This window comes from Mustelus asterias, chromosome 3, assembly GCF_964213995.1.
Source record: "Mustelus asterias chromosome 3, sMusAst1.hap1.1, whole genome shotgun sequence".
Taxonomy (NCBI): domain Eukaryota; kingdom Metazoa; phylum Chordata; class Chondrichthyes; order Carcharhiniformes; family Triakidae; genus Mustelus; species Mustelus asterias.
This window is the reverse complement of record NC_135803.1, coordinates 105,868,620-105,883,642: the sequence shown is the minus strand read 5'-3', so window position 1 is coordinate 105,883,642 and position 15,023 is coordinate 105,868,620. Positions and strand designations below refer to the sequence as shown.

General features: G+C 43.2%; 1 protein-coding gene across 1 annotated transcript in view; it reads left to right on the top strand.

Annotated features, from left to right (window-relative positions):
* LOC144491857 (protein bassoon-like) overlaps positions 1 to 15,023 on the top strand; it is a 517,892-nt gene that overhangs the window by 326,673 nt on the left and 176,196 nt on the right. Inside the window, exon 5 of the mRNA XM_078210147.1 lies at positions 126 to 7,520. Coding sequence (XP_078066273.1) covers positions 126 to 7,520 — 7,395 coding nt within the window. The remainder of the gene's footprint in view (positions 1 to 125; positions 7,521 to 15,023) is intronic.

Here is a 15,023-nt window from a genome sequence, read left to right as displayed (position 1 = left end):
CACAGACCTATCTGGCACTGTAAAGCTTTGCAGGCTTTTTCTGGTGACATAGTAGAATGTGGATTGCAAAAGTCTGATTACTGATTATTTTGACCATTTGTTGACAACTTTTTTGTTGTTTTCAGGAATTGAATAAAGGCTACCCTCAGGAGCTCTCACGCAGCCCACAAAGCTTAAGTGATACAGGCTACTCGTCTGATGGCATATCTAGCTCACAGAGCGAGATTACAACTTTGCTGCACCAGGAGGGACAAAAGCTTAATGAGTCTGGTCTGCTACAACAGAGTCCAAAGAGCCCGTCAGAGATTACAAAGTTGGAGAGCACTGTACGTCCATTGCTGGAATCCCAAAGTGTTCAGGATAAAGCTAAAAGAGGAAGGACTGCTCAGAATTTAAGTGAAGAACAAAGACAGCGACATAGACCACGCTCGCTTTCAATTACGCCAGAGTCTTATAGTTCAGATGAAGAACTTGAAGATATACAAGAGGAGGATGAAGATACTTTTGAATTCGAGGACCAAAGTGAGAGAAGAGAAAGTCTTGAGTCACTGGATGAATTTGGCAGGAAATTGCGGCATGACTACGTCGAAGTCAGTCGTGAAAGTGTAATATCACCTCCCAATGCTATGAATGTACAAGTGGATGCAAAATTAACAGATGAAGAATTTATGCGAAGGCAACTCTTAGAAATGAGTGCAGAAGAGGATAACATCTCTCTGGAAGCTGAGGATTTGAATCGTCGTGCTAAACGCATTAGCACAAAGAAGAGTCAGAAACATAATTCAGAGTCCAACAAACAAAGCCCTCCAAAACAACAACTGGATCCTGGTACAATTAGCAACTATGAAGATACTACACTGGAAAATTATGGACAGGATGAAAGTCAGTCATGGCAAGAACAGAAGGAACACGATGATGCATACAGAGAATCTATAATTCAAGGGGAAGAGGACTCGGTGGGCGAACCAGCTGGCCTACGCCGCTTCAAGACTATTGACTTGAACACCACAAATACATACACCAACAGAGGTGTTGAAGTTTGTAGTGAAACAGATCTCAATATTGACAGAGAACCTGAACTTGAGATGGAAAGTTTGACAGGGTCACCAGATGAAAAATCAAAGGGCGAATACTCATCTACATTGCCACCCTCAACGCCTACTTTTTCATCAGGCACTTCACCGACTTCTGTCTCTTCTTTGGAAGAAGACAGCGACAGTAGTCCAAGTCGAAGACACAGACTTGAAGAAGTTAAGCAGCAAAGAAAAGCTAGACATCGTTCACACGGCCCCCTGTTGCCAACTATTGAGGACTCTTCTGAGGAAGAGGAGCTACGAGAAGAAGAAGAGCTTCTTCGAGAGCAGGAAAAGATGCGTGAGGTTGAACAGCACCGCATTCGAAGCACAGCACGTAAAGCAAAAAGGGACAAAGAAGAGTTGAGGGCACAGAGAAGACGGGAAAGATCCAAAACACCACCAAGCAACCTTTCTCCCATTGAGGATGCTTCTCCCACAGAGGAGTTGCGCCAAGCTGCTGAAATGGAAGAACTCCATCGATCATCCTGCTCAGAATATTCACCAACAATGGATTCTGAAGCTGAAGGTTTTGAAATAACAACCTGCAGATTGTACAAATCAGGCAGTGAGTACAACCTCCCATCATTTATGTCCTTGTATTCTCCAACTGAAAAATCAACTAATTCCTCAGTGAATCAAAAACCATTGAAGAGTGCAGAAGAAGCATACGAGGAAATGATGAAGAAAGCCGAAATGTTAAAGACACAGCAACCGACACAGAATATGTCTTATGGCAGTGCTTACCAGCAAGATGATTACGTGCAAAATAATTACAAATACCAATCTTCAGATGTCTACGGTTACTCAAACAATGAAATTTCATTATCTCAGACAGGTTTACAAAGTGAGCTGCAGAAATCTGAAGCATATGAAAACACCGTGAAGACTGCTGCACAGACTCCCAAATTGTCTCGCTCACCATCACTTGAGCTCCGCCTGCAGCAACAAAACGCCCAATTACAAAATCTTGAGAGATCTTATCAGGAAAAGAAGCTTCTTGATGCACAAAGTGCTTATACAGAACTAGCAAGACAAACTGATGCACTTCTTACACCTGGAACAAGTCCCACCCAATCATCTGCACCAATGTCTTTTATTTCATCACACGCCAATAGAGGCATCCCTGATGTCAGGGTAACCCAGTATTTCACTCGAGATATGCAGGACCAAAGCCAGACTGCAACACCTATTGGAACAAAGGGTGACACCTCACATATTGCTACAGCTTCTTACACAACGTACAACAAAAGATCAGCTGTGACTGTGGCCACTGCAATAGCAAGTCAATCCTCTATTTCTGCAGGATCTACTCCCATTGATCGAAGTATGGGATACATTCAAGCAAGGCCCTCAGATCCTGGGATCGCAACACAATATAGCTCTCAAAGTAATGTCTCTGGGAGCAAGAAATTCAATGAATCCTATGGGGCATCTAACCTTGATGGAGCAGCCACACAAACATCTGAGAGCTTTTACAAAAACTCCAGCCCCGAGGAGCCTCTTTCGCCATCTTCACAGAGAGCGGTATCCAGAACTAACATGTCAACAAGTCCAATGTCCAGTGGTAAATCCACTACAGAATTTTCAACACAGACTTCGAATACCAGGGTTATTTCACCTTCCAATGTGACCATGGCCTCATCACCCTCCACAATGATGGCTCAAGGTACTCAGACTTCAACGAGATCACCTCGCCTAACCAGGCAAATATCTTCTCCTGACTCCACATTCATGGTCATTACTCTGGCATCAAATATTTCATCCACAGTCCAACCATTGGTTGTCAATTCATCTGTATCACCAAGCACCTCACCAACTCGGTTGAATCGACAGCAAACCCTGCATGGTTGGACTCAACCAGTGACAGTTTCATCACAACAGCATATGCAGCTACAGTCAGTGTACACCAAGACTTCTTCGCAGACTGATAGAATATCAATGATTCAACCAATGCAGAGAGGACAGATATCAGTTGTCACAACTTCTGCTGTGCTTGGTCAAGGTATGCATCCTCTAGAAAATGCCTCTTTAAACAAAGCATCATTGGTATACCAGAATCCAAATGTAAACACGGTGGAAGTTTCAAGGACGTGCAGTTCTGTAGTAGATCTCCGAACAGCTACTAAGTCACCTCCTGTAATCATAACAGATCACGGCATGGATTTGACATCTTTAGCTACGGAAAGTAGAAAATATTCACTTGAATCAGACCAGATTCCTTGTCGTCAATCCACTGCTGTGCAACCATTAATCATGAATCTCAATGTGCAAGAACATCCACATGTAAATGCAACTCCTACTACAACTGTGGGCATGACAATAACATCATCTATGCTGATTTCCCAAGCCAAAGTACCAAAGATATATGGAGATCCTTTCCAGAATCTTATGGACCTTGGTCATGGCACTGCAACAGCAATCTGTCTCTCACAAACAAAACAGCTTGAATCAATGGTCCAACCTTCTATTGTAACAGATAGTATAAACAATATTGATATGGCAACAGTCACAACAAAACCAGACTTTACTGGTCAAATTCAACCACATTTTGCTAGATTTAATTTAGCTAACCAAATGACTCCAGTGCGTAAAGTGGACATTTTAGTGAATCAGAGCAATGTCAGTAATGCCATTAGTGCGAGTGCCATTCCTAGGTCAGTACCTCAAGACAGTGGTTTTATCACCTCACAGGTACACAAAGAAGCATCGCCGGAATTAAAGCCATCTGCTCCTTCAGCAAGCATACTTGGAGTGAAAGCACACAATGTCATGGTGCAACTAGATAACACAGCAGCTGGCACAGTTACAAAGCTGATAAAACAAGATCCTCCTCCTTCAAATGCTTTGGATTTGACAGGAGCAAAACCAGAAAGGGCTGTTTGTTGTGATGTTGTGTATAAATTTCCTTTTGCTGGAAGCTGCACGGGGTCATTTAATCCAGGCACCCAAGCTCCAGAGCAAACAATGACTGAACCACGGCAGAGCGACAGGAATAATGCTCAGAAGTATTATGACAACAGAACTCAGGAACCCGTTGACAGGTACCAGTATAAAGAGCCAATGGCTACTTACAAGGATAGTTCTAATTTGTATGAAGAGCACAAAGCATTCCCTCAGGTATTTTCTGGGCGGCTACATTCATCTATGTCAGACTCCAATTTGTTAGAAGCTAGTATTAATTACAATTTAATGAAGGACGAACCTCTTTATCATCCACCTGGGGGAGATGCAGCTGTAGATCTGAGTACAATGAGACATTCTTACAGTTTATCTTTCAATCAAGGGAGGGATTGGGGACTTGGAATGCAGTATGGTTCCTTCACTGATCTTAGACAACAGTCAGACATCCTCAGCCAACCCACACCAATGAGAAGATATAGTTCAATGTCTAATATTCATTCTGATTATGCGTACTCCATACGAGAGGATTTGCCAAATTTTCAGGAGGCTAGTTTGGCCCACTATAGTGCAACCACTGCTCGAGAAATCAGTAGGATGTGTGCAGCTCTAAATTCCATGGATCATTATGGAAACCGATATACAAATAGTTCAGATTCCCTGCAATACGGACCAGCTGGCCCAAATGCACACTGCAGTGGACTTGCAAGAAGCAGTGTAATGTCCAACCAACAAGGAATGACACCAATAAAGCAAGATATGATGTATCATCCAACTTTATCTGACTCCCGACGTCGTATTGCAGTGCATGGTTTTGGCAATATGCCACAAGCTGTACGCATGAGAGCCATAAGGCACATGTATCCCCCAGCTGCTCCTGTGAGAGCACCTGATGGCATGATTTACTCTACAATCAACACCCCAATTGCTTCCACTCTCCCTATTACAACACAGCCTGCTTCTATTTTGCGTCCAATGTTGAGAGGTGTTTACAGACCCTACTTGCCTGGCAATGTCACTGCTGTACCATTAGCCAGGCTGGCCAGACTTCCTCTAGTTGCACCGAGGATGCCTATTGCAGCTCCTGGGCTGTACCGTTACATGCCGCCAAATAGATTTACAGCTACAACTTCTGCAGGGGAAGCACCTATATATCTAGGAAAGCCTGGAGCAGCACCCATAAGTAACATGAGAACTGCAGGCCTGAATACAAATCAGCATCCAAGTCAGACCATGCAGAGGCCGGAGCAAAGTGGTATTCCTCAACAAAATCCTTCAGCTCCTGTGGCCCAGAAATTCATCCCTGATGCTAATCAATCTAAGCAGCAGGCAGACATTGGACTCATGCAACAGCAGCAACAGCTACAGCAACAACTCCAGCAACAACTCCAACAACAATTGCAGCTTCAGCAGCAGCTACAGCAGCAGCAACAGCAACAATTACAACAACAGCAGCAACAACAAATGCAACAGCAGCAGCAGCAACAATTACAACAACAGCAACAATTACAACAACAGCAGCAACAATTACAGCAGCGACAGCAGGAAGTGGAACAGCAACAGCAACAGGAACTGCAGCAGCAGCAAGTGCAACAGCAGCAGCAAGTGCAACAGCAGCAAGAACAACAGCTGCAAGAACAGCAACTTCAGCAACAGCAGCGGGCAGAGCAACAACTTCAGCAACAGCAGCGGGCAGAGCAACAGCAGCGGGCAGAGCAACAGCAGCGGGCAGAGCAACAGCAGCGGGCAGAGCAACAGCAGCGGGCAGAGCAACAACTTCAGCAACAGCAGCGGGCAGAGCAACAACTTGAACAGCAGAAAGAGCAGCAGCTACAAAAGCAACTGCAGCAACTATTGCAACAGCAACTGCAGCAACAAAAGCAACAGGAAGTCCAGCAAAGTGAAGCTGCATCGACTAGTGCCAGTAGAAGAAAACAGGAAGAAAAAGAGGAAGAGCATCAGCGAAAGCAACAGCAAGATCATATTCTGCTGCTTGAGCGGGAACGTGTGGAGCTGGAGAAGCTGAGGCACCAGCGACTGCAGGAAGAATTGGAGCGCCAGCGCCTGGAGCTGCAGCGCCATCGGGAGAGTGAGCAAATTATAGTGCAACGTGAGCTGCAGGAGCTGCAGACCATTAAGCAGCAGGTTTTACATCAACAGCAAGAGGAGAGACAGGCCCAGCTTGTGTTACAACGAGAGCAGTTGGCACAACAGAGGCTGCAACTGGAGCAGATTCAACAGCTCCAACAGCAACTGCACCAGCAACTGGAAGAACAGAAAGTCCGAAATACTGTCAATTTCCCTGCAGTTTGTGATCCTTCTGGTAGGATCAATCCACACACTATGTCAGAGATGGCAATTGAGATGCAAAGAACTATAGCTCAGAATGGGCAGTACTGGCCTGTGAACCAACCATACATAGAAAGTGCCCCTGTTACCACCACTGCTCAAGAAACATATTTATCTCCACACCACAGAGGATTTATAGAAGCACCACAACGATCGAATTCTGAACTGTCTCTTCGAACTGATGAGCACTGGGAAAATAGAGGCATCAAGAAACGAAACTCAGTGCCGAGGCTAAGGGATGCTTATGAGGGAGATGATGCAACATTACGCGATCAGTATGTGGTTAAAAAAATAGCAGACTGTAGTGTACAGACTGATGATGAGGAAGGTGAAGAATGTTATTACATGTCACGTCGGAGACGAACCAAGCGAAGTGTGGATTGCAGTGTACAAACAGATGATGAAGACAATGAAGAATTGGAACAGCCTACTCGTAGACGCCGTTCCAGGTTCTCAAAACATTCAGATTCGAGCACAGAACACAAACGAGAAGCATCAAAGGGAACCTCCAGTATTGCCATACAAACAGTCAGTGATTGTTCTGTACAGACAGATCCAAATGAGCTAGGGCCAGTATCACCTGCCATCCATATCACACCTGACCCACGAGTGGAAATTGTAAGATACATATCTGCTCCTGAGAAAACCTATAAAGGAGAGAGCCTTGCTTGCCAGACAGAACCAGAAGCACAGTCACAAGGCATTGTTGTCCCTCAGTTTGCAATTCCAACCACCATTAACCCCTACTCTACTAACATACAGATTGTAACATCTGGTCCACTGGATCAGACCAATACCAGACAGCAAGGAATTATGATTGTCCCAAAAGTTGAGAAAAAGAAACCAGATCCTTTGGAAATAGGATATCAGTGTCACCTCCCACCTGAGCCTTTGCCTCAAATGATCCGTCCACCTCCTAAGTCTCCTCAGGTTCTATATTCTCCTGTCTCACCACTCTCCCCCCATCGGCTGTTAGACTCATCTTTCACTTCGTGTGAAAAGTTGAACAAGGCTCATGTTACTCCACAAAAGCATTTCACCACTGAGTCACCGAAGCGGCAGCAAAGTCTGCCTCGGCCAATCAAAGTGATGCAACGCTCCATGTCTGACCCTAAGCCTGTCAGCCCAACTTCAGACGATTCCGGAAAATCCAGATTTTTTGCGCATCATCATCAACAGGCCCTGCATGGCAGTCAGGTATGAAACAGCATGAATTGAGGTAGTACAAGAAAGTCTGGGGGCACAGAAATCCAACGTTACTAAATATATATTCAGCAAACAGAATATCCATTCTGACTGGGTGTGTTTTTGATCACAATATTCAGTATACCTGAAATGCCTAAACATTTGGGCTTTGTAAACCATGAAGGAATATCTTGGGTGGCATAGGAGAGCCTGGAATATACAGTAAATAATGTTTTCATGTAAACTCTTTGCATGCATATGCCAAATTCCTTTGTTATTTTAATCTATAAATTTTTACCTGAATTTTTGCCTGAATTCTCCAACTTTGCCCGTTGTTGGGATTCTCTGGTCCTGCTGTAGTGAATGGAGATTTGGCTGAACACTAAATTCTCGTTGGCTGCGGTGGCGGAACGTTTGGCATCAGGGAATTCCGGCCATTATGTCTCTGCTATAATAGCAGATAAAGGAATTCAATACAAGCATACAGAATCTGTAGAATAATGGAAAATGTTGCCTGCAGTAACTGCCAGGCTATAAAGCTTAACAATTTTTTTCCATTAATTTGAATGTGTCTCAGGTTGGGTCAGGTGGCTACAGCTTGCAGGCCACATATTGAAGGCACCAGGGATATACCATTATTGAATTGGCTTGCAACATTCAGCAATGTTGAATGTAAGAAAGACCATGTTTCATATTACAGCATCCATGCAGAATGCTTTTCACTTAACTTCCTTGGTTTTTTTCTCATTGATATCACAAGGGAATTGTTAATAGTTATGAAGTCAAATGTTAATATCAACAGTTACAAGTGGAATTCTGCTGCTTTTCAAAATAATTGATTGGAAGTTCTAAGTAATGGTTGATCCTTGCTGTTAACGAGCGACCAGAACTCAAGATTCAGTTTTGGTTCTGAAATTAAGAAAGACCTCAATTGACTCACAAAAAACCACTGCAGTGATAGTTTTATGAAATGATAGATTAGTGTTCAACTGTTCTATGCTACAGAGGATATGTGGTTGAAATTATGCCTAATGCTGTGTATACAAAGTTCTTGATATTGGCTGTGCTGTCCGAGAAAGACACTGAGTAAAGGCCGGGTATTTCTTAGTTTGATAACCTGATCGTTGGTAAGTCTATCTCAACAATTTTAATGAATTACTCCATGTCCAACATTGGTCTTTCTGCTTTCTAGACCAAAGGGTGACTTAAAATTTGCAATTGATAATAAGTGCATCAAATTTATATGGTAGAAGTAAGTTATTTTCTTGACAAAATTATCATGTTTCTAAGTGTCGCTTATCTATAGTAGGTTATGAACCCATGTTCTGAAATGTTGGTGAATGCCGTCTATCTACTAACAGTTTTGTGTTTAAGCTATTCTTGAATTATCTAATTTTTCATTTTAATGTAAAAAATGGGCCCTGAGTCCATTTTAATGGTACTGGCCACTTTTGACCCAATTCACTGCAATGAACAGAAAAGTTCCAATTATTAACCCACGTTGAGTTCTCTTGACTGCAGGAGAGCTATATTCTTCAAATGCATGACACTTCCTTGCATATAAATGCTGCTAGATTTCCCTGCTTAAAAAGAAAGCCTCCACCTTTTGAAATCTTGTGAAGCTTGTTAAATTCAGTGTTCTTTGTGATATTTCAGTGTGATACACAACCATCCCCAGATAATTATGGTCACTTATTAGGTGTTGTAATTGAGATTCAAGCTAAAGCTTTGTTACCCTCTCAGAGTGATTAGCCCCCCCTGAATCAGGAATTCCACAGAATTCACTTCAGGGAAAGAAATTCAAGCAAAGGACTGAAATAATGGTAAGCAACATCAACCAAAAGAGGTGAGAAAAAGATAAAACTCAATAATGCAGGCTATAATCTAACTTGGCCTCCACCTGCCAGTCTTCAGCCAATTTGATTTGCCCCCTCATGAAAGAGAGAAACCTCTGAGCGCACAGGATACAGCAAAAGCTATGGACTCTGACATAGTGCTGAAGACCTACGCTCCAAAACTAGGCACATTCTAGCAAAGCTATTCTAGTACAGCTTCAATGCTGAAATCTACCTGATAAAGTGGCACACAGGTGCCAGGCAGTGACCACCCCCAACAAGAGAGAGTCTAATCACCACCTCTTGATATTCAGTGCCATTACTGTCACTGATTTCCTACCCTCAGGATCCTGGGGTTACCATTAACCAGAAACATAACTGGACCAGCCATATAGAAATGTAGATACAAGAGCAGATCAGAAGCTGGGTATTCGGCATCGCCTAACTCACCTCTGACTCCTCAGCTCTTGTCCACCATCTACAAGGCACAAGTCCAGAGTGTGATAGGAGTATTCTCCACTTGACTGGATGACATCAGTTCCAGCAGCACTCGAGAAACCCGACTACCATTTAGGACAAAATAGTCTGCTTGATTGTTACCCTTCCACCAGAGTAAACATTCAATCCATCTATTACCAACATACCATAGCAGCAGTGTATATCATCCAAGGTTGCATCTCAGCAATTCACCAAGGCTTTTTAGGCAGTTTCTAAATCAATGAGCTCTACCACCAAGAAGAGCAAGTAGGCATATGAGAATACTATCACCTGCAAGTTCTCTTCCAAGTTTCACATCATCCTGACTTAGAAATATAACACTATTTCACCATCTTCGCTGGGTCAAAATCTTGGAAATCCTGACTTAACAATATTGTTTGTGTACTTGGACCATAAGGACTGCAGCATTTCAGGATGATGGCTCACTGCCACTTCTTAAGGGCAACTAGGGATGGGCAGTAAATTTTGGCTTTGCTAACGATGCCCACACGGCATGAATAGATAAAATAAATCATTAATTTTGCTTCTAATCCTCTGATGGTTATGTAATCCAAGTGGTTCACTAATGTCCTTTAGGGAAGGATATCTGCTATCTTTACCTGGTCTGGCCTACATGTAACTCCAGACCCACAACAATGTGGTTGACTCTTAAATGCCCCTCTGAAAAGGCCTAGCAAGCTACACAGTTCTGGGGCAATTAGGGATGGGCAACAAGTGCTGGCCCAGCCAGCAATGCCCACATCCCATGAATGAATAGAAAAAACTCTTCTGCTGTCATTGTTATCTCTAATTAACACAACAATCCAATCATAGAATCCCTAGATTGCAGGAGGAGGCCATTCAATCCATTGAGCCTGCACCGACAACAATCCCACCCATGCCCTATCCCTGTAACCCCAGGTATTTACCCTGCCAATCCCCTGACACGAAGGGACAATTTAGCATGGACAATCCACCTAATCTGCACACCATCTTCCTTCCCTATCCTTTATGATTATGACATAAGTGACAATATTTTAGTTTCTAGTCCAGCCCTTCATGTAGCTATGTTTAATTATTCCTGGTGGTATCATTCCTTGCTGTTGATTATTGCCTCCCAATTTCCCAGTTTTAGTTTGGACGTTGTGTACACTACTGCAAAGGCAGTTTAATTAATATTTTGCTCTTTTTCATTTTTATTAATGTTTTACAACTTCCTTATTCTTTCTTCTCTTATTTTTACTTTTATATAAGGTGGGAAGAATGTGGATCCCAAGCCAGAGACAAAATCATACAAACTGTAAAATGTCACAGAATGCCTCCCTTAATGCATGGCAGCAAATAAAATAACAATGGATAGATAACTGAAATTGTCAAATAAGTAAGAAATCAATCAGTTACATATACAGTACATAGTATTGTGTATGCGTATATATACATAGTATAGTAACCATCAGGAATCTCAGTTGACATCCTGAGTCAGGGAAGCTTAAAAAAAATCAAGCTCCTTGACTACTATCCATCTACCATTACTGGGAATTATGGGTGGAATTTTAACTGTGGTATGTCATTTTCAACAGTGCACCACGACCGCTCTATTGCTGTTTGCATTTTCCCAGAGCAAATCTAATAAAAAATCTAAGTGCCAGCGGGATGCACAGAATCAGAATTACATGGCGGGGAAAACTTTTCATTGGTGAAGTCTGCCATCAGCTAACAATGCTGCAGCTTCTGGCAGGTGACAAAAGAATCCCTCCGTCAAAAAGGGAGGCTTTGCATCATTGACCACAACTTCCATACCAAACATCAGTCCCCGTATCCTACAATGCCTTCCCTGGTCCCCGTATCCTACAATGCCTTCCCTGGATAGCTCCATTCAAACAAGCCTCCTTCTCTACTGCTACTGGCATTACAACCTTTGTTGTTTACCAGCGTGCCCACCTTTGGTGCATCCTTTCCTCCTGTTCCCGCATAGAGCCATAGAGGTTTACAGCACAGAAACAGGCCCTTCGGCCCAACTTGTCCATGCTGCCCTTTTTTTAAACACCTAAGCTAATTCCAGTTGCTCGCATTTGGCCCATATCCTTCTATACCCATCTTACTCATGTAACTATCTAAATGTTTTTTAAAAGACAAAATTGTACCCGCCTCTACTACTACCACTGGCAGCTTGTTCCAGACACTCACCAACCTCTGTGTGAAGAAATTACCCCTCTGGACACTTTTGTATCTCTCCCCTCTCACCTTAAACCTATGCCCTTTAGTTTTAGTCTCCCCTACCTTTGGGAAAAGATATTGACTATCTAACTGATCTGTGCCCCTCATTATTTTATAGACCTCAATAAGATCACCCCTCAGCCTCCTGTGCTCCAGAAAAAAAAAGTCCCAATCTATCCAGCCTCTCCTTATTACTCAATCCATCAAGTCCTGGTAGCATCCTAGTAAATCTTTTCTGCACTCTTTCTAGTTTAATAACATCCTTTCTATAATAGGGTGACCAGAACTGCACACAGTATTCCAAGTGTGGCCTTACCAATGTCTTGTACAACTTCAACAAGACGTCCGAACTGCTGTATTCAATGTTCTGACCGATGAAACCAAGCATGCCGAATGCCTTCTTGTTCACCTGTGACTCCACTTTCAAGGAGCTATGAACATGTACCCCTAGATCTCTTTGTTCTGTAACTCTCCCCATGCCCTACCATTAACTGAGTAAGTCCTGCCCTGGTTCAATCTACCAAAATGCATCACCTCGCATTTGTCTAAATTAAACTCCATCTGCCATTCGTCAGCCCACTGGCCCAATTGATCAAGATCACGTTGCAGTTGGAGATAACTTTCTTCACTGTCCACTATGCCACCAATTTAGTGTCATCTGCAAACTTACTAACCATGCCTCCTATATTCTCATTCAAATCATTAATATAAATGACAAACAGTGGACCCAGCACTGATCCCTGAGGCACACCGCTGGTCACAGGGCTCCAGTTTGAAAAACAACCCTCTACAACCACCCTCTGGCTTCTGTCAAGAAGCCAATTTTGTATCCATTTAGATACCTCACCCTGGATCCCGTGAGATTTAACCTTATGCCACAACCTACCATGTGGTACCTTGTCAAAGGCCTTACTAAAGTCCATGTAGACAACATCAACTGCACTGCCCTCATCTACCTTCTTGGTTACCCCTTCAAAAACTCAATTAAATTTGTGAGACATGATTTTCCACTCTCAAAGCCATGCTGACTGTCTCTAATCAGTCCTTGCATCTCTAAATGCCTGTAGATCCTGTCTTTCAAAATACCTTCCAACAACTTACCCACCACAGATATGAGGCTCGCTGGCCTGTAGTTCCCAGGCTTTTCCCTGTAGTCCTTTTTAAACAAAGGCACAACATTTGCCACTCTCCAATCTTCAGGCACTTCACCCGTGACTATCAGTGATTCAAATATCTTGGCTAGGGGACCCGCAATTTCCTCCCTAGCCTCCCACAATGTCCTGGGATACACTTCATCCCTTGATGCGCTTTAAGACCTCCAGCACCACCTCCTCTATAATATGTACACTCCTCAAGATATCACTATTTATTTCCCCAAGTTCCCTAACATCCATGCTTTTTTCAATAGTAAATACTGATAAATATTCATTTAGGATCTCACCCATCTCTTGTGGATCCGCACGTAGATGATCTTGTTGATCCTTAAGAGGCCCTATTCTCTCCCTTGTTACTCTTTTGGCCTTTATGTATTTGTAGAAGCTCTTTGGATTCTCCTTTGCCTTATCTACCAAAACAATCTCGTGTCCCCTTTTTGCCCTCCTGATTTCTCTCTTAACTCTACTCGTACACCCCCTATACTCTTCAAGAGATCCCAGCTGCCTATGCATGTCATGTGCCTCTTTCTTCTTCTTGACCAGGGCCTCAATATCCCGAGTTATCCAGGGTTCCCTACTTCTGCCAGCCTTGCCCTTCACTCTAAGAGGAATGTGTTTACCCTGAACCCTGGTTAACACACTTACCAGATGTCCTTTTGCCTTCCCACAGACTCCCCCAATTAACTTTTGAAAGTTCCTGCCTGATACCATCAAAATTGGCCTTGCCCCAATTTAGAATTTTAACTTTTGGGCTAGACCTATCATTCTCCATAGCTATCTTAAAACTAATAGAATTATGGTCACTGGTCCCAAACACTTCTGTCATTTGCCCTCCCTTATATCCCAAGAGGAGGTCAAGTTTTGCCCCCTCTCTAGTCGGGCCATCCATATATTGAATGAGAAATTCCTCCTGAATACACTCAACAAATTTCTCTCCATTCAACCCTCTAATACTATGGCTGTCCCAGTCAATGTTGGGAAAGTTAAAATCTCCAACTATTTCCACCCTATTTTTCTTGGAGCTATCTGTAATCTCCTTACATATTTGCTCCTCAATTTCCCACCAATTATTTGGGGGCCTATAGTACATCCCGCAGTTGCAGGAATATTGGGTATATGCGACCCATAGGTATTCCAGCAATTAAACGGCACAAAAAAGGCAAGCAGCGAGATAAGAGCATGTGTCCATGGATTTCATCCATGTGACTGAAGAGCCGTGAGATTTTCAACTTCCTTCACTGTCCCAACCAAAACTCCACCCACCCACACCTGGGCCTTTCTTCCATTCATTGATGCTGTCAACCACACTCCACACACCTCCCAAACCCCCCCACCCCTGACTCTCTCTCTCTCTCTAATCTGAGCTTCCATGCAAGCTGCCATTTTCCTGCTCCCTTCCCTTGTACTGCAGAGCTCAACAAAGAATGACCTGATTGAGTTTGTAGCACTGTTAGAGCATAAATGCAACCAGAGTCCTGAAATATGCTCTGGCTAGAAGCATTTAGTGAAAAGAAAGTAGACAAGCGTACTGCTTCATTTTGAAATTAACTCAAGTGTGAACACTGGGCTTACTCTCAAATTAGCATTGATGCAAAGTTAAAATCAATAGCTTAAGCACAAAATTCAAGACTGACACTCTAGGATGCTGAGGGACTGCTGCACTATTGGGGGTGCCATCATTCAGAAGAGATGTTAAACTGAGGCCCCAGCTATCTGCTTGGTTGGATATATGAGATCCCAGAGGAGGGTAATTATCCCCGGTATCCTGGCCCATATTTATCCCTCAGTCAACATCACAAAAGCTGATTATCTGGTCATTACAACCTTGCTTG